Genomic DNA, 18,821 nt, shown 5'->3' with positions numbered 1-18,821 from the left:
AACATATTTTAAGTGTAATTTCCAATTGAGAAAAAAGACAGATTTGGAATTTGGAGTCTCTGGGCTCACAATTTAAAATCACAACTTATGGTGAAGTCAGATTTTAAATTGTAAGTCTGAAAATGCCACTTTTAGAATGTTGCAAAAACAACAAGTGATAGGCAGAAGAATGTCATACATTCACTACAGTACAGGATCTGGGCCAAAATCCATTGTATTTTTTGCTCCCCATGCGATTCCAGTTTGAACTCAGCCATATGGAAATCAGTCTTGACCCTGCACCCAATGGGCACAGTCCAGCCCAAACTGCCAGGCCAGGTCTTCCCTGGACTGGAAACAAGTATCCTAGGACCGGTTTCAGGGTTTCACCCCTCATCAGCCAGGATATTGGACTCCAGTGGCATGGAGAGATTGAGACCCCCATCTGGGCATACCTGTCCCACTCGGGGTGACAAATGCAAAAACAACGTTTGATGTACAGAATGCAGAACAATGTCATACATTCACCATCATACATCGGGTCTAAATCCATCTTTTTTGCTCCCCATGTCATTCCAGTTTAAACCCAGCCATATGCAAATCAGTCTTGACCCTGCGCCCAAAGGGAACAGTCCGGCCCGAACTTTGGCACAAAAAGAGGCATACCCCATTGTATTAAATCTAGAGCCAGGGCAGGAAAGGCAAGGACCTTGTGACCTTCAAAGGCCTCTTTGAAGTCACCCCCGCTTCAAAGGCACATTTGGGTATAAGTACTGGACCCCTAGCACCACCAAATCAGAAATCTACAGGAGCTTAGGGACATTCTGCCTGGAAGAAGAGCTGTTGTGCTGTAGGGGGCTGTCACTTTGCTAACTGCATTGCTGTGTTGGCCTGCTGATTGATGTGCTGTAGGAGGGACTGCCACTTTGATACCTGCTCTGCTGCGTTGGCCCACTGCTTCTTGCCTGGGAGTGAGAAGGACTGGCCATGTTCTCTACATCTTTGAACCCAAGATTTTCCAGGGGCTTGTTGGCTTGCCTCCTGTTCAGCATCTCAGGGCCACAAAAGACTTCTTGCAACTCTGCTGAAGCTGCTGGACTCTGCCATCTTTGAGTGCCAGCCTGGCCTAAGTTACTGCCCCCAGCCAGTCCTGGGCCTCAAAAGTGGGTTCTGCGGCTGTATACTTCAAACATAGACATACTGTCCATCAGAAACTGACTTCTAAGCACTGTTTTGGATTTATTTATTTTTAATTCATATCTCGAGTTCTACTTATTGGATTTTTGTCGTTCGTTATTGTTTTACTCTGGTAACTATACTTTAGTTTTCTAAACTGGTGTGGTGTCTTTGTGGAGTTTTCACTGTGTAACTGTAATTTAATTTAAGTGTTGCACAAATACTTTACACACGGTCTCTTAAATTAAGCCTGACTGCTCTGTGACAAGCTACAAGAGGGTGAACAAAGGTTAATTTAGGGTGTGCATGTGACTCACACTGACTAAGATTGTGACTTCTGCTTGGACAGGATGCATATTCTGCCAACCAGAAAAGTAAATTTCTAACAATTAGGCTCAGATGCAGATTACCCGGGTACTCTACTGTAAGTGCATAGTTTAAGACAGTTCATGATTGGCTTTTAAGAGTCTTTCTAAGTCTGATCGGTGTCAGTGCTCTTTCAGAGGTCGCCCGGTTCCTATTTGGCTTACTCGATCACCTGCTTCTGGGCAGAGCACAAGCCCACAGTCTTGCTTGGCCTCCTCAGTGAGAACATAGGGAGAGGCAGCTGGGAACAGCAGCATATATGAAAGCTCGTAAAAGTGGTCAAGTGGGTGCTCATTTCAGCACTGTTTCAGCTGTTTGGTTACAGATTGATACGACCTAGCACAGCCACACTTTAGCAGAGGTGTAGGCCTCGCACAGGCCTCTCAGGGCCAATGTTGGGCCACGGTTTCAGGCACGCAGAGGTCATTGTTGCACAGCAGCTCTAAGTTGTGCTGTGACAATGGCACGCGCAGCAGCTAGGACAGCACTACGGAGTTACAATTCAAAATGAGCAGCTTGAGACATGCCTCAATTTTTGCAGCTTAGGTCATGCCACAGAACCAGTTAAGAAACAGGGAAGTCCCACTGGTAACCCACAAAGGTGGTTAGAGTTATACTGTAGGTGCCCAGAATCTTGCTTTTTAGCAATACCAATCACACAATAATATATTAGCAAACGTCCTGCACAACTTATTCAGCTAGACATAGGCCAACCATTTGTAAAAAAGCTATCAAATACCATTAATACCTATAAGGCACACATATTACCAATCTTTGGTCAGAATTAGAAAAAACAGGAAAATTGTTTTTAAAAAAATATGTCATTTGTGTGTTTATTTCAGGATTACAAGATAATCATAATGATAACAATTAATTACAAAAATCATACAGTATCACAATTAAAAACATATAGAATCATAGCTATAAGCAAAAAACAAACAATTTATACATTATAAAGTTGAAATATTTCAACTTTATAATGTATAAATTGTTTGTTTTTTGCTTATAGCTTTACTGATTATCTTGTAATCCTGAAATAAACACACAAATGACATTTTTTTAAAAATAATTTTCCTGTTTTTTCTAATTCTGACCAAAGATTGGTAATCTGTGTGCCTTATAGGTATTAATGGTATTTGATAGCTTTTTTACAAATGGTTGGCCTATGTCTAGCTGAATAAGTTGTGCAGGACGTTTGGTAATATATTATTGTGTGATTGGTATTGCTAAAAAGCAAGATTCTGGGCACCTACAGTATAACTCTAACCACCTTTGTGGGTTACCAGTGGGACTTCCCTGTGTCTCAACATTTCTCCCCTGTCCCAGATTTGACAGATAAGGGGGCCTCCTTTACTTTTTTCAATTCACAGAGCCAGTTAACACATGATTTTATGCATTAATTTCACACCACGCCATTATGAATAGATTGCTTGTTCCTCAACCAGCTTTATTGGGTGTGAGAGAACCAAATAAAAGTTTCCATAAGACTTTAGCTGCTGCATTCGCCATTTGTTTAATGTAACATGCAATGCTTCTTTCTGCGTGGTCGAAAAAAGCCTTTCTTTTCCATCATCTTATGACCCTAAGCCGCTCCCTCACTCGCCATTGCACACACAGGCATAGCTGGAAGTCGGGAAGTATTTGAAGGCACACATCTTTTCAGAGATTGTAGAAGTCTAGTCAGAGAAAGTCAATGGTCCCAGGACCCCATAAACAACACTTTGGGGTCATGGCTCACCTAATCAGATGCCACCAACAGAGGCCAGTCCAGTTCCAGTTGCAACTAGTCAGTGGGCACTTTAGGAAAATGCCAATTGCAACCTGATGTGTTCCTGTAGCTACAGATGAGGTCAGCTAACTGACCCCGAGAGTCCACTTCTTTTGTTCTGGGTAAAAGTGCGAGAAGCAACAGCCCTTCGGGTCTATTCACGTCTCCGACAGTAGGTACAGTTCTACTGTTCTTCCTCCGGTCCAGAAAGTTTCTGTGAAGCATGCTTTGAAGTACCACATTTATGGTTGACACTGGCTAGTGGTTGGGAGCGACTAATGGTTCCTCCCTAAGCAATGGGATTCAAGTTCCCAGGGGCAAACCTACCGACTTTTTAAGCTGTTCCTATGAGCCTTACTGCAAACAATCCCACAGTGTACCTTACTCCTAAAATCTACGATGGGGTAAACTCTTCAGCCCTTGTTCAAAGCTTTGCCAAAGGAAATGAGTAGCCTCCTCCTTTATGGAAACTTAAAACTGGTTCTGGGAGTAACGAACAAGTTACTTACCTTCGGTAACGCTTTTTCTGGTAGATACAGTATCTGCCTGTGGATTCCTCACCTTGTGAATATCCCCTGCGCAGCAGCCAATCGGAAACTTTTGTAGCTCTCCACACCGGCGAGGTCACAGAGGGTATGACTCCGCTCGCGACCCCGCTGACGTCACTGGATCCATAATAGGGCCTCGTCGGCGTGATGACGTCAGTTCCGCCCATTTTTCCGTGTCCCCGAGGCACACGGACGGATCGACAAACAGTAATAGTATACATAGTACACAGTATTCAAAACAACACACAGTGTGAAATCAATGCAATATGCATGAACATATAAATACATCCATAAAAAATAAAATCCAAATATACTCTTAGCAGGTATAGAAAAGTGGACAACGGGGATGCGGTGGGTCAGTGAGGAATCCACAGGCAGATACTGTATCTACCAGAAAAAGCGTTCCCGAAGGTAAGTAACTTGTTCTTCTGATAGATACATCTGCCAGTGGATTAGTCACCTTGTGAATAGAGTCCCACAGCAGTCCCCACTCCCGGAGGAGGGAGTCCAATCTGCTATACCAAGAAATCCTGGATTACAGAGCACACTAAGTGGCCGTCCCTCCTCACCTCGGTATCCAAGCAGTAATACTTCGCAAAAGTGTGGAGGGAGGCCCAAGTCGTGGCTCTACAAATATCCTCTAAAGGCACGCCTCTAGCCAAAGCAGATGTTGAAGACTTTGCTCTAGTAGAATGAGCCCTTATACCCTCTGGAGGTTCCTTACCAGCCAGGGCGTAGCAGATCTTTATACACAGGATAATTCATGTCGACAGCGTGCACTTGTGCACAGATTTTTCTTTTCTACAGCCAGCAAATCAAACAAAAAGCTGATCGTCCACACGATAGTCTTTAGACCTATCGAGGTAGAAACTCACCACACTCTTAGGGTCTAGGCGGTGAAGCCGCTCCTCCTCTTTGAAATGGTGAGGGGGAGGATAGAAGAAAGGGAGGGTAATGGATTGCCCCAGATGGAAGGGAGTTACCACCTTAGGCAGAAAAGCAGCCCTGGTCCTAAGTACCATTCTCCCAGCATGAATGGTCAGGAATGGGAGTTTCGAACTAGGAGCTCACCTTCCTTGCCGAGGTAATTGCTACAAGAAAAACAGTCTTAAAAGACAGAAGTCTCATGGGACACTTGTGTAAAGGTTCAAAAGGTGAACCCATCAAATAAGTTAAGACAAGATTCAAATCCCATTGAGGCACAATAAATGGAGTTGGAGGGAATTTTTTGGTAAGACCTTTTATAAAACGTAACACAATAGGCGACTTAAATAAAGACGGCTGGTCCGGCAAACAAAGAAACGCCGACAAGGCCGATAAATAACCTTTTACAGTCGCCACAGTGAAACTCTGCTGGGCTAAAGAAAGAGCAAACTGAAGTATGTTGAACAAACAAGCTCTCAAGGGGTCAATAGATTTCTCTCCACACCAGGAAACAAATTTGGACACCCTATAGGAATAAATTGACTTGATGGAAAGACACCTGACCTAAAGAATTACGTCCACCACATCAGGCGGAAGAGAAAAAGAATTCAGGTTGCCCCGTTCAATCTCCAGACATGAAGTTGTAAGGTCTGGAGGTGGGGGTGTAGAACCTGCCCCTCCATCTGAGAGAGGAGATCTGCCCTGCGAGGGAGAAGGAGCGGCGGGCACGAGGAGAGGTGGAGAAGATCTGTGTACCACACCCTTCTTGGCCAATCCGCGGCGACCAATATAACTTGGGCCCCGTCTTGGCGAATCTTCCTCAGAACCTGAGGAATCAAGGGTATGGGAGGATATGCGTGAAGGAGTTTCGAGCTCCCACTCAACTGAAACGCGTCCCCCAAAGCTCCCTGTGACGGATACTGGAGACTGCAGAATGACAGGCAGTGAGCGTTCTCGTGAGAGGCGAACAGGTCCACCTGAGGAGTTCCCCACGTCCGGAAGACGTGACGAACCACCTCTGGGTGAAGCCTCCACTTGTGGTCGGCTGAGAACTGCCGACAGACTGTCTGCGCGAACGTTCAGAACTCCGGCCAGATGATTTGCCATCAGACAAATCTGGTGGTCCTGAACAGGACCAGAGACTCAGAGCTTCTCTGCAGAGAAGATGCGACCCCATTCCTCCCTGCTTGTTGACATACCACATCGCGGTCGTGTTGTCAGTCAGGACCTGAACCGACTGACCGCAAAGGAAAGGGAGGAAGGCCTTGAGTGCCAAACGAATCGCCCTCAATTCCAGAAGGTTGATGTGAAGCAACCTTTCCTCTGGATCTCTCTGGATCTCCAGGTCCCCCAGATGAGCACCCCACCCTAGAGTGGAGGCGTCCGTTATCACTGTGGCAACCGACAGAGGCAGATGAAAGGGTTTCCTTGAGACAGATTGCCCTCCACGCTCCACCAAGACAGATCCGCTGCAGTGTCTCTGGAGATCCTCACAGACTCCCTGAGATCTCCGTTGTGCTGAAACCACTGCCTGCGGAGACACCACTGGAGCGCCCTCATGTGCCAGCGTGCATGGTTGACCAGCAGAATGCAGGAAGCAAACAGACCGAGCAGATGAAGGACGTTCAGGACTGGAACGACCGCTCCATTGTAAAACAAAGGAATGATTTCCTTAATGTCGAGAATCTTTTGAGGCGGAGGGAATGCTCGACAAACAGTAGTGTCCAGTAGCGCCCCTATAAACAGGGTGTGCTGTGAGGGCACCAGGTGAGACTTGGGTACATTTATTGAAAAACCCAACATGTACAACAACTGAGTTGTCTCTTGCAGATGATGGAGCACCTTCTCTGGGGACTCTGCTTTGATCAGCCAGTCGTCCAGATAGGGGACTACAGGAATCCCCGCCCTCCTGAGATGGGCTGCCACCACTGCCATCACCTTGGTAAAAACTCGAGGTGCAGTAGTAATTCAAACTGAAGGATCGCAAACTGATAATGTTGCGACCCCACCGTGAAACGGAGATACTTCCTGTACGACTCCAGGACCGGTTCCTTATCAGAGTAATGCCTCGAAGAGTGCTTCTTCCTCTTATGTCTCTTCGACTTCGAATGTCCCGACGCCGACTTCGAACCCGATCTGGATTCGGAACGAAACCTCGATCTTCTTTTACTAGCCTTCTTATTCTTCTTCATCTTGGCTATAAACAACTCCGCCTCCCTTTCCTTCAATGCCTTAGAGGTCATCTTCCGGTAACATGCACAACCATCGACGTCGTGATCGGAAGACAAGCACCATACGCAATCCTCGTGCGGGTCAGTGATGGACATCTGCTTACCGCACTCCCTGCAGGGCTTGAAACCAGATTTTCTCCCAGACATCTTCGAAAGGAAACGAGAAGAACAGACAAGAACAACTATAATAACAATGTTACTAGAGAGAGTCCCAAGGAACCGGAAAAAAGGGAACGGACGTCATCACGCCGACAAGGCCCTATTATGGCGTTGACTGCTGCGCAGGGGATATTCACAAGGTGAGGAATCCACTGGCAGATGTATCTATTAGAATTACTTTTCATTGGGTTTGGAGCCAGCCTCGCTGGGGGAGCAAAGGTTCAACTTCCCCAGGCTTGACCTTATATTCACTTGTAAAAGAGGAGGGCCTTTATCTGGTTAAGGAATTTCCTGGATCTACCCTAACTGGGATTTCTGCAAGGGGAAGAAAACACCTCCTGCCACCTCATTACGGGCAAGCACTAACAGGGAAGTGGCTAGCAAGTTAATGCAGTATAGCCCTCAGGAGTTTCAGGCGAGGTAAAGATAACGTTATACATTTTTATTTCCCTAAATATTTGTTAAAAATTCAACTTCACCAGCTTACTGAATTTTTAAGAAATATTACAAATAGTAGGACTCTTTTTCTAGCTTGTCCCAACCCCAAGATGTGTTAGTATTCCTCATAGGACAGCCAAAGCATTCCAAATAGTAAACAATTCTTGGAGTCTTGTGACTGTAGGGACATTGTAAAGTTAATTTCTACATGTTTCATGTTTAAAACCTATGTATCCTATCTTGTGGACTACAAGTCCTACGCAGGGGCAACGTATTAATATTTACAAGGAAGGTTTTTTTCTGTCAAATGGGCTATTTTGACAGGTTGGGCTACAGTTTTGAACTGCAGCACTCAACCTACAATGATAAGCCTGCAAATATGTTTTCCTGTGTCACACTAGTGGATGGCGCTATAAGTCCTGCAGTCAAAACTTGGCATTTAACTTTCCATTCCGTAAGTGCAGTTTCTACATCATATACTATGACCGTCCAGGAGAGTTAAACATCCCAATCATGGATAAGCCAATTTCTACATGTCTTATGAGCAGAGCACACACTGGGCATTGAACATTCATGTGCAGAGTCTAAAACCCAGTAATAAAATTCAGCTGAAAAAACGGCATAAACACAAAAAGGAATTTTCACACACATGCACTGAGGAACCTTAATACAACAATTTGCTTTTATACAAAAGGAAAAAAGGGAAACGAGGTGTCAGATGGATACGTTTGCGCAATTGCTACTAAATGGACTGGCATCTGAGCCATGCAGAAATAAAGATGCAAATCTGCCATTGGCATGAAATAAGAGGATAAGAAATGCATGTGATATTCACCCAATGAAACAGAGGGAACTTCACTGTTGACTTTGCATGGTAGTGAGCCTGTAAAACATGGCTCTTGAAACCCTCATTTGTCCAACGTTCAGACGGAGATGAAAGAGAAATAAGAACATTCACTTTGTTTCGGAGAGTTTGGTTTGTGCATATTTTGTACAAAGTGAAAGTGGGATTAAGCACAACAACAAGATGCCTAATTCGATTCTGATAAAAATGCTTGCTTCGTCAAAGAGTTCAATATAGTTCAGGGACCTTGATCCTTTAATAGCTTTCTTAGCTAACAAACCCCCGGCAATCTTTAATGTGGTGCAAGAAATAAAGTTAATAGTACAAAAAAGTAAAACATATTCATAAATTCTTACTTTGGCCCAATTTAGTCTTTTCATGTTGTGCTTAGGTTTAAATTCTTTTTTGGGCTTCAAGCCAAATGGAAGAGGATGTACTGGTGGAGATCGCTGTGCCATCAGGAAACCTGGAGGAGGGGGTGGTGCAGGAGCTCCAAACATATGAAGGCCAGGTGGTGGTGGAGGTGGTGGTGGTGGTGGGGGAGGAGGTGGCACACCCCCCAAACCGGATAATGGTGGGGGAGGTGGAGCAGCAGGAATTTTGCCTACAGGATTGTCTTGATTTGTTGATCCAGATAGTACATCAGCACCTAACTGAAAGCAAATGAAAGCATGAATTAGAACTCTGTTGCATTGCCTTAAAAACGTTCCCCAAAAACACAGATTTTGTGACTGTACCACTTAAAGTGCAAACATTCTTTAAAAATAAGTAAAACAAGTTAAAACAAATACAACAAGTTATATTAAGGAGCTTAATAAACACTGATCCCTACAGAACGCAAAAGGCATGAGAAAGCTGGCAAAGGTGAACATCAACTTGACACAAAAAGAATATGCTTTACACATTAGCGCTGCGAGGCCTTCGGGTGGTTATGCGCTATATAAATGGAATTTTCAATTTCAATTCAATTCAACACAACCCAAGATATCTGTCCCCTTTACATGCAGAGCTTACAATTTGAATCCCCTTTCTCCTCTGACTCAGAGGGATGTAGGGCAGCTCTGTATCCAATATTCAGCCTACTTTGTCTTCCCTGCCACCAGTCTTTGCCAGAGATCCTAACGGGCCACTTCCATTGGTCCAGGACTAGAGTGGCACGACTTTGGGGGGGTGGCAGGACTCAAGGCTGGCAGAGTACTGGTTGTAGAGTCTTTTCTGTCCCTGAGGCTCTGATTTAGGAGACGGCCAACTAGCCCTTGGGAGTCACTCTGGCGGCCCTGGGTTCAAAATACAGGTTCAGTCCTTCACTCAGGAAGCAGAGTTGCAGTTATTCTTAGCAGAACAGCAGCCCGGAGTCTTCTTCAGGTCCAGAGGTGCGCTAAAGAGCTGGGTCTGAGGTACCAGTATTTATACCTGGTACCAGCCTGAAGTAGAAGATTCTGGGGTTTCCACCCCATAGGTGTTTGGAATTTCCTGCCTCCCTGCCCTGCGCCCAAATTGTCTGAACAGCAACAGATTAGTGTCAAACCCTTTGGGAGTGTCCTCAGGCAGAGCTATTGTGAGGAGCAAGTCTGGCAGATGACAGTTTTGGCCCTTATCAAGTCCGAGATGGCTCATCCTGCCAACACCTTTGCTCCTTTGACTGTCTGGGAACAATAGGCAAAGACCAAATTCTAGCTACACCTAGTCATGTGACTCAGGAAACAGGCTGAAGGCACCAAATGGTCAGGAGAAGGAAATGGCAACTTTCTAAAAGTGGCATTTTCAAAATACTGACTTCAAATCCGACTTTGCCTAGAAGATTGGCTTTAAATTACAATTCTTGGGGGGCGTGGCCAAGATGGCGGTGTGAGCGGACGTGCTTTGCTGAGCTCCCGCCGCCGGCCACCGAATCTAGCACGACCACAGCACCTACCCGGCCGTGACCGGTCCCGAGAAACTTCTGGCGCTGACGGTGCAGCAGCGGTGATCTGCTGGTCCGGTCCTGAGCCCGGGGACGGCCGGACCCGTGACCTGTCGGACTGCGGAGGCGGCGACCGTTGGGGCCTGGTGCGCTCAGAGTGCCGAGAGCGCGGCCGAAAACGAGGCCGAGGTGGGCGGAGCCACAGCGCCGTCCGAGAACGCACGGAGCAGGCATCGGCTGAAGCGGCGGGTCCGGCCCGCGCGGCAAAGCGCGAGGTTTCCCACGGCCCTGCGTGGAAGCTACTGCGGACCTGCCGGCCCCAGCACACATTGGAAGCAGACATTGCCCGGGCTGTCGCCGGCTCCCATCGCCGGACCTAGTGCCCCTGGAATCCCGGCCTGCAGCTCTCTGGAAAGGAGGTACGGGGGGGGTTGGGACAGTGGTACCAGGCGCCCCCCCCCCCCTCGCCACACACACGCGACCCGGCCCGCCAAGCCAGGCTCCATCAGCGCGTTAGGCGCGCTCACCGGCCGGAGCTTCACTAGCGCGTGAGGGGTGATTGCCTGCGGCAGCCCGCCCTTTTTTGGCGCACCGGCACTACAGCTCCCCCCCCTCCTGGACCACTGACCGGCGCGACAGCGCGGAGGCGTCTGGGGTCTCACCGAGCACAGAGCCTACACGCAAGCGGGGAGCCTGTCCACGTAGCCTGCACTGCTCCCACTCCACAGGCCCCTGCGGCGACCCCGACACTGGCCCGGACCCCCGAGGCACAAGGCGGGCCCATTCCGCACCTGGTTGGCACCCCTTGGCGGAACCCGCTCACCCATACCCACGCTGCGGAGGCCGCGCTGCGCTGAGAGCACCGACTGGACTCGCAGAGAGCAAGCGCAGCGCACCGCCTTCCCCAGACTGGGCGCCAGGAGACACAGCGGCGTTGGCAGCCTGGGCCTGCGGTCCACTACCAGAGAGCTACTGGACAAGAGACGCCACACGGACCATGTCCACCACCAGGACGAGGAAGGACCGCTCCATCGCGGACCTCTTCACCCCCGGCGCTCTGGGGAAGAAGGCGGACGCCTCAGCGGCCAGCCAACGCGGGGGCGCCGAGAAGAAACAACAGGCCTCGCCAGCCCAGGGGCAGCCGGATACTGAGGGCCCAATCACGCGCTCCTTCCTGGAGTCACTCTTCATGGGACTTCGCGAGGACATTCAGGACTTAAAGAAAGAACTCCAGGACGAGATAAAAGAGGCGCGCCGCGATACCGACGCCATTGGTGAGAGAGTGGCGGAGCTGGAGACGAAGAGCGACGCACGGGACATGGAGATTGAAGCACTGCGGCAGGAACTGGCGCGCATTCACGACCAACAGGTGGACCTTCAAATACACGCCGAAGATTTGGAGAACCGCTCCAGGCGGCACAACATAAGGATCCGGGGGGTGAAGCACTCCCCTGACACGGAGGACCTCTTCCAGTTCACCCGGGAGCTGTTCAACCACATCCTGGGACGCCCGTCGGATGCACCCCTGGGCCTAGATAGAGTGCACAGAACGGGCCCGCCTAGAGTGGCCACGGCTCACCCAGCGGACATCCTTGTGTGCGTCCAAGACTTCCGCACCAAGGAGGAGATCCTAGCTAATGCGCGCAGGATGGCGCCGGTGTCCTTTGGCGCGCACTCCCCTGCCCTCTATCAGGACCTTGCAGCACTGACCCTGGAGAAGAGGCGCCTCTTCCGACCCGTCACGGCGGAATTGCGGAAACGCAACATCTCATACAGCTGGGGGCACCCCTTTCGCCTTGTGTTTAAAATGGGCAATAACCTCCACCAGATACGCTCCCTCAAGGAGGCCTGCGCCCTTCTGGACATTGAGGAGCCGTCGGAGGCCGAGAACCCCGGAGCGGGGGTTGCACCCAATGAGGACACGCCGGGAAAATGGCGGCAACAGCGGAGGCGACACAGGCCGCGACGCCCCGCCACCAAAGAAATAACGGAGGGCCAACGAGCGGCGGTGGAGACGGTTGCGCAAGGCCTGGCGCATAAAGAGCACGATTGAACTCTACCACGGTCACACGGCGCTGCCAAGACATGACCTGGCCGGGACGATTCACCCCGGCGGCGGGAGCGAAGCCTCGCTGACCCGCGTTGTGTCTACGCCGTCCCCTTGATGGCTGACCCACGTGGAGAGGCGCGGTGCCCGACATCACCGTCGCCATTGCCCACACACCAAGTGTTTCCTTCCCCACGGGTCCAGCGGACTTTCACCTGGACCTGGGACTATGTTGATTTGGACTTCTTTTTGGTTGCAGGGGCGGAGGGCGGGAATGGGGGGGGGATTCCATCGGTGCTTGCACCTGTAAAGAGAATCGAGCACTGCACTATTGGGTTTGGGGGGAGGGGGGAGCTGCACCAGTTGGGGTTGGGGGGGAGTTGGGGGTAGAGGGGGGGGGGTTGGGGGGTTCTCCTTGGAGGTTGGGGGGGACAGTTGGGGATGGGGGGGTGTTGGGGGGGGTAGGGGAGGGGCGGGTGGGCTCTCCTTGTCCAGGGGACTGTGACATCATGGTAGGAGTCGGCAGGACCCCCTGCGCAGCGTCTCTTGCAGCCTGTTGGTCTGTGGCGGCCACCTCCGGGTGGGGAATAGCATCTCCCTTGTTACCCCAGACATGACACGTCACCTAACGGTGCTTTCACTCAACGTGCGAGGTCTTAATAGCCCGAATAAGCGCAAAGCAATCCTCTCCTGTCTCGAGCGCTCCAAGGCGGATATCTGCCTCCTCCAGGAGACGCACCTTGTTCGCAGCGATCAGCACAGACTCAAGTCACGCGCCTTTCCCTGGCAGTTCTTCTCCTCCTCCCCGAAGAAAACGGCGGGGGTGGCGATCCTAGTGGCTAAATCCTTCGAGGGGAGGGTCCTCCAGAAAGAGGCCGAAATTAAGGGGCGACTTCTGCTTTATAGCTTCCAGGTTGCAGGCCATACCTTGCTAGTGGGCTCAGTCTATGGCCCGAACGAGGGACAGGAACGGTTCTTGCATACGGCACTAGAGTCCGCTACATCCACCACACGCACGCACTTGTTGTTAGGGGGGGACCTTAACATTGTTTTTCACAACACGGCGGACCGCTCAGGCCAGAGATCCGGGCAGGTGGGAGCACTCACTGCAGCAGGACACACGCACGTGGCGGACCTGGGCCTCATAGATTTATGGCGACACATGCACCCCCAGACCACAGCATATACGTACTACTCGGCGGCACACAAGACGTATGCGCGGCTGGATTATTTCCTGTGCTCTACTCAGCTAGCGCAGCAGGTCGAGGAAGTGGAGATTCTGCCGGCCGCGCTCTCGGATCATTCCCCAGTTGTGACGACACTTCGTATAGGCGCCATGCCAGCTCCGCAACGACACTGGAGGCTGCGAGACGGCCTCCTGCAGATGCCCGACACCCAAACACGCCTCACTGCTGCGATCGACCGCTTCCTGGAACACAACGCCAATGATGACACTTCGAAGGCCACTCAGTGGGCTGCCCTCAAGGCGGTCCTCCGCGGGGAACTCATCTCCATAGCCACCGCCAACAACAGGGACAGGGCGCTGAAGCGTGCCGAGCTTACCCAACGGGTGGCGGAACTAGAACAGATGCACCAGCGCACGGGAGCAGCGAGGGCATGGCGCCAATTATGCGCCGAGCGGAAAATGTTGGCGGCTTTGGACCAAGATGTAGCGGAATACGCCGCTATGCGCCTTAAGCACGCCTATTACACCGGAGGCGACCGATGCGGAAAGCTTCTGGCGAGCAGACTACGGGCGCAAACCCAACGGCAGCAGGTGCGATCCCTCCGGTCGGCTGATGGCAGCCAGATCACGGAGGACGCGGCGATTGCGGCGACCTTTGGCACCTTTTATGCGGCGCTATACGACGCGGACCACCTGGACCCACTCGCCGGCCCGGCATACCTGCGGGGCGCGGAGCTCCCCTCCCTCAACCAAGCCCAAGCGGACTTCTTGGAACGGCCCATTGGCCTGGAGGAAGTCATCTCTGCTATTGCCCGCCTCAAGGTGGGGAAATCCCCGGGACCCGATGGCTACACCGCGGCCTTCTACAAAACCTTTTGCCAGCAGCTTGCCCCCCTCTTGCGCGACCTGTTTAACACCTTTGACACGCCTGGTGCCATCCACCCCGACTTGCTGGAGGCGTCCATCTCTGTCATCCCCAAACCGGGCCGCGACCCGGCGACGTGTGGCTCATACAGGCCCATCTCGCTGCTGAATGTAGACTTGAAGCTCTACACGGGCATTCTGGCGGGCCGCATTGCGCCTTACATGCAGCAGCTGGTAGACCCTGACCAGGCGGGCTTTATCCCCCAACGGCAGACTAGCGATAACACCAGGCGAGTGTTACACCTCATTGAGGCCGGGTCGCGCACTAAACCGGGCTGCATGCTCCTCACCATTGACGCGGAGAAAGCATTCGACAGAGTGCATTGGCCCTACCTCGACCAGGTCCTCCGCCACTTCGGTTTTGGCGAGAAGCTCCGCCACCGCATCTTCAATTGCTACCGCCGGCCCAACGCTACGGTCAGGGTGAACGGCCACACCTCCCCGAGGTTCGACATCGGCAGAGGCACGCGCCAGGGCTGCCCCCTGTCGCCGCTTCTATTCGCCCTATACATGGAGCCGATGGCTCAGAGGGTACGGCAGCACGCGCTCATATCTGGTATCAAATTCGGTGCCGATACGCACAAGATCAGCTTGTACGCTGACGACGTCCTGCTATCTCTCACCAACCCTATGCAATCCCTGCGTGCTCTCCTTGTAGAGCTCCACACCTTTGCCCTAGCCTCGGGTTTCAAAATCAACGAAGCTAAATCTGAAGCCCTGAACATCTCCCTGAATCCAGACGTGGTGGCCGAGATTAAATCGGAATTCAAGATACAGTGGTCGGACGCAACCGTCCCGTACCTGGGCGTCCGCCTGGCTCCCTCCGTCAGGAGTACCGCACGAGTCAACTACGGGGCCCTCACACTCAAACTTCGGGAGCAGCTCCGGCGTTGGAAGCCGCTCACACTGTCATGGCTCGGCAGAATTGCCGCAGTCAAAATGACTCTGCTGCCGCAGATTCTGTATTTGTTTCAGACGCTCCCCTTGAATCCCCCGCAGGGCTGGCTTCAACAAACCCAATCGGACCTGTCACGGTTCATTTGGAACGGCCGGCGGCCTCGGTTTAAGCACGCTCTCGCTACCCTACCCCCGGCGAATGGGGGGGTCGGCGTACCCGACCTCACCCTGTACTTTCAGGCAGCGCAGCTGCGCACCTTCGTAGAATGGTTCCAGCTGGAGTCCGGCAAACACTGGCTCTTCCTGGACCAAGCAGTGGCCGGCCGTACCCTCCAGGGCGTGCCTTTCCTGCCACGCCGCCACCGCCCCCCTAACCTGTACGCCTCTGAAATCACTAGCACCGCCCTGCGAGTGTGGGACAGAGTGGCCGTGGCCAAGGGGCTGACCTCCTTCCCCTCGCCTATGACTCCCATCTTTGAGAATCCGGACTTCTCGCCGGGCCTGGTCCCCGGAGCATTCACGACGTGGCGGACGACGCCCTGTAGGGCGGCGGGACACATGTTCGACATCAAGGGGGTCCTCCCGTTCCAGCAGGTCAAGGCGGATTATGGCGTGGCCGAATCGGAACGCTTGCAATATCTGCAGGTGCGCCACTGGGTGCTCCACCCCTCGATCCGGCCCGGGGCCCAACGGCACCTCACACCCTACGAACGGTGGCTGCTTACGCGCACCTCCGACAAGAAATTGATTTCAGACCTTTATCAACAGCTACTCCTCACCCAGGCACACACATACAACGCAGGTCAGGCCCGGTGGGAAAGGGACCTGGGGAGACAGCTCACTAGGAAAGAGTGGGAGGGGGTGTACCATAGGGCCAGACACTCGGCGCACCACACCGGGCTCACAGAGACATTGACTAAGGTAGCCATGTACTGGTACCACACCCCTGAGCGACTTCATCAATGGGATGCCCGGGTAAGCGACAGGTGCTGGAGGGGATGTGGGGAACAAGGGACACTGGAACACCTGCTGTGGAGCTGTAAGGCGCTGCGCCCCTATTGGGACCCTATCCTGGATCTTATTGACGCACACCTGGACACTCAGCTGCCGCGATTCCCAGCATACATTATTCTAGGCCTCCCGAACGCCCTCATGTACCCCCTGAAATCCTGGAGAGGCCGCTTGATCGCTCTGGCACTTGGGGCTGCAGTCCAAAACATCGTGGCCCACTGGAGGGCGACTCAGGCCCCGCAGCAACTGGGGTGGCTTCACCGGCTATGGGCGATCCTGGGCATGGAGAAGCTGTCACTGGCGGCGGCAGGGAGGGGGGCGGACTTTGCGGAGCTCTGGCGGCCATTCCTCACTCTGCTTACTGGGGAGTTTCGGGAGGTGAGCTGCCCGCGCTACCTGCGCCTGCTACGACTGGCAGAGACACCTCTCCCGGATCCCAAGGCGCACACCCGTAAGCGCACAAGCACTGCGCGCGCAGCACCACCTGATTGTTAAGCGGGGACCACATCCGTTAGACTACGCCTGGAAATGGACAAGGAGAGGGGAGGGTTAGGGTGGGAAGGGTAGGGGAGTTGTTTACAGTTCTTTGTTTTATGGATTGCACTAGCTCTGATCAGCTTGCACCGTTGTAGCACCTCTTATGACGCGGCCGGCCCAGTGGGGTTGTAGGCGGCTTGCTGTGTTAATACATGATGTTCCCGCTGGCCCCGTGTTGGGTGCCAGTGTGGTCGCTGACCTAGGCCTCCCAGGAGTGGGGTCGGCTCTACAGATGTCTCGGAGGTGCATTTCATTGCCTATGCTCAATAAAATATTTAATACATAAATTACAATTCTTTAGGCACCAAACATCATTCCTACCTGCTCTGAACTGCAAGTTCTCACTTATTAAATGCAATAAGTTAACTAAATTTTATCCAATGGGAGAGGCAGTCCTTGCAGTAGTAAAAAGCAAATTTAAAAGTTTTTCACAACCAGGACATGTAAAACTTAAAAGTACATGTCCAACCTTTTAAAAACATTGCCCCCTGTCCTATGGGCTTTTTTAGGGCCTACCCTAGAGGTGACTTGATGTCTAAAAAGGAAGGTTTAGGCCTGGCAAAAGGTTTATTTTGCCAGGTCGATATGTCAGTTTAAAACTGCACACCGAGGCTGCAATGGCAGGGCTGACATGTTTAAAGACTTACTTAAGTGGGTGGCACAATGAGTGCTGCAGGCCCACTAATGGCATTTAATTTACAGGCCGTGAGTACATGTAGTACCACTACACCAGATATAAATAAGTTAATTAAGTATGCCAATTGGGTGTACACCAATGTTATGTTTAAAGGAGAGAGCAGCACTGGTTAGAATGTGATAAAGTGCACAGAGTTCTAAAAGCCAACAAAAACTGGTTCAGAAAACAGGACGGTGAAGGTAAAAAGTTTGATGATGACCATACAGAAAGCGTCAATTCTAACAAAGGTGGTGATAGTTTTTTTTTTTTCAGATATCAGATTAAGTGTATGTTGTGTGTTTCTGCACCAAAGGGAGAAAAATGAATCAGACAGTAATTGATATATACGGGTGCCTGTGCCCATTTCATCCCCAGTGTTAGGCAGAATAGAGAAGAAACACCAAATATTTAAACCGGCAATTGATATTCTTTTTTTATTTTGAATATTTTTATTGAAAATAGATGCAGAATTACAAAGTAGAGAAAATAGATTGATGAAGTAGTGATGTGGAGCCAAGTGTCATTTTGTTAGTCACATTTTACGCCATTTTGTTAAAAAAATACATTAATAATTTGTTACAATGCTCATCTTGGTGAAGCATCAGTTTGTGAGGAATAAAGTAGATAGTATAGCAATCGTTTTATGAATGATGCACTGGTCAGAATCCTTCAGTGAGGTGCTGGTGCTAAGGCCATTCTCCACACTAAGCATGCTAACAAAATCAACTTTCATTTTTGAAGATGAACATTATGAATTTACTTATGCGTCTATGTTTGTAAGTGTTAATTTTGAAGAATTTCATTGCTCAGGATACCATCTAAGTTTGTTTAGAGTCCCAAATGCCTCTGGTAGCACCAGATCATAAACTAATATCCACTGTTTGTGGTTAGAGAAGCTACGGGTAACCACACAAATTCATTTGAACCTTCTAAAGCAGTGGTTGTTAATGTTTTGACATTTGAGGGCTCTCCACTTAATCATTACTTACGACCTGGGTACCCCCACTGAATCACTTTCATTTAAATTATTTCTTTGATTATTAATTTCACTATTAAAGATACAAAACAGTAGAAATAAACATTAAAATGTAGCCGTACTATTCAGTCCATTACATAAGCAATATTAAAAGATTCTCAAAGTTTAAAACACATGGGTCATTAAATTCAACATAAAAAGAGAATGTCATCACAGCACATTCCTCATTCT

The 18,821-nt window shown here is 50.6% G+C and overlaps 1 protein-coding gene across 1 annotated transcript in view; it reads right to left on the bottom strand.

Annotated features, from left to right (window-relative positions):
• DIAPH3 (diaphanous related formin 3) overlaps positions 1 to 18,821 on the bottom strand; it is a 2,291,797-nt gene that overhangs the window by 1,341,894 nt on the left and 931,082 nt on the right. Inside the window, exon 16 of the mRNA XM_086934906.1 lies at positions 8,790 to 9,086. Coding sequence (XP_086791032.1) covers positions 8,790 to 9,086 — 297 coding nt within the window. The remainder of the gene's footprint in view (positions 1 to 8,789; positions 9,087 to 18,821) is intronic.

Source organism: Lissotriton vulgaris, chromosome 8 (assembly GCF_964263255.1).
Source record: "Lissotriton vulgaris chromosome 8, aLisVul1.2, whole genome shotgun sequence".
Classification (NCBI taxonomy): Eukaryota; Metazoa; Chordata; class Amphibia; order Caudata; family Salamandridae; genus Lissotriton; species Lissotriton vulgaris.
This window is presented reverse-complemented; position numbering and strand designations above follow the sequence as displayed.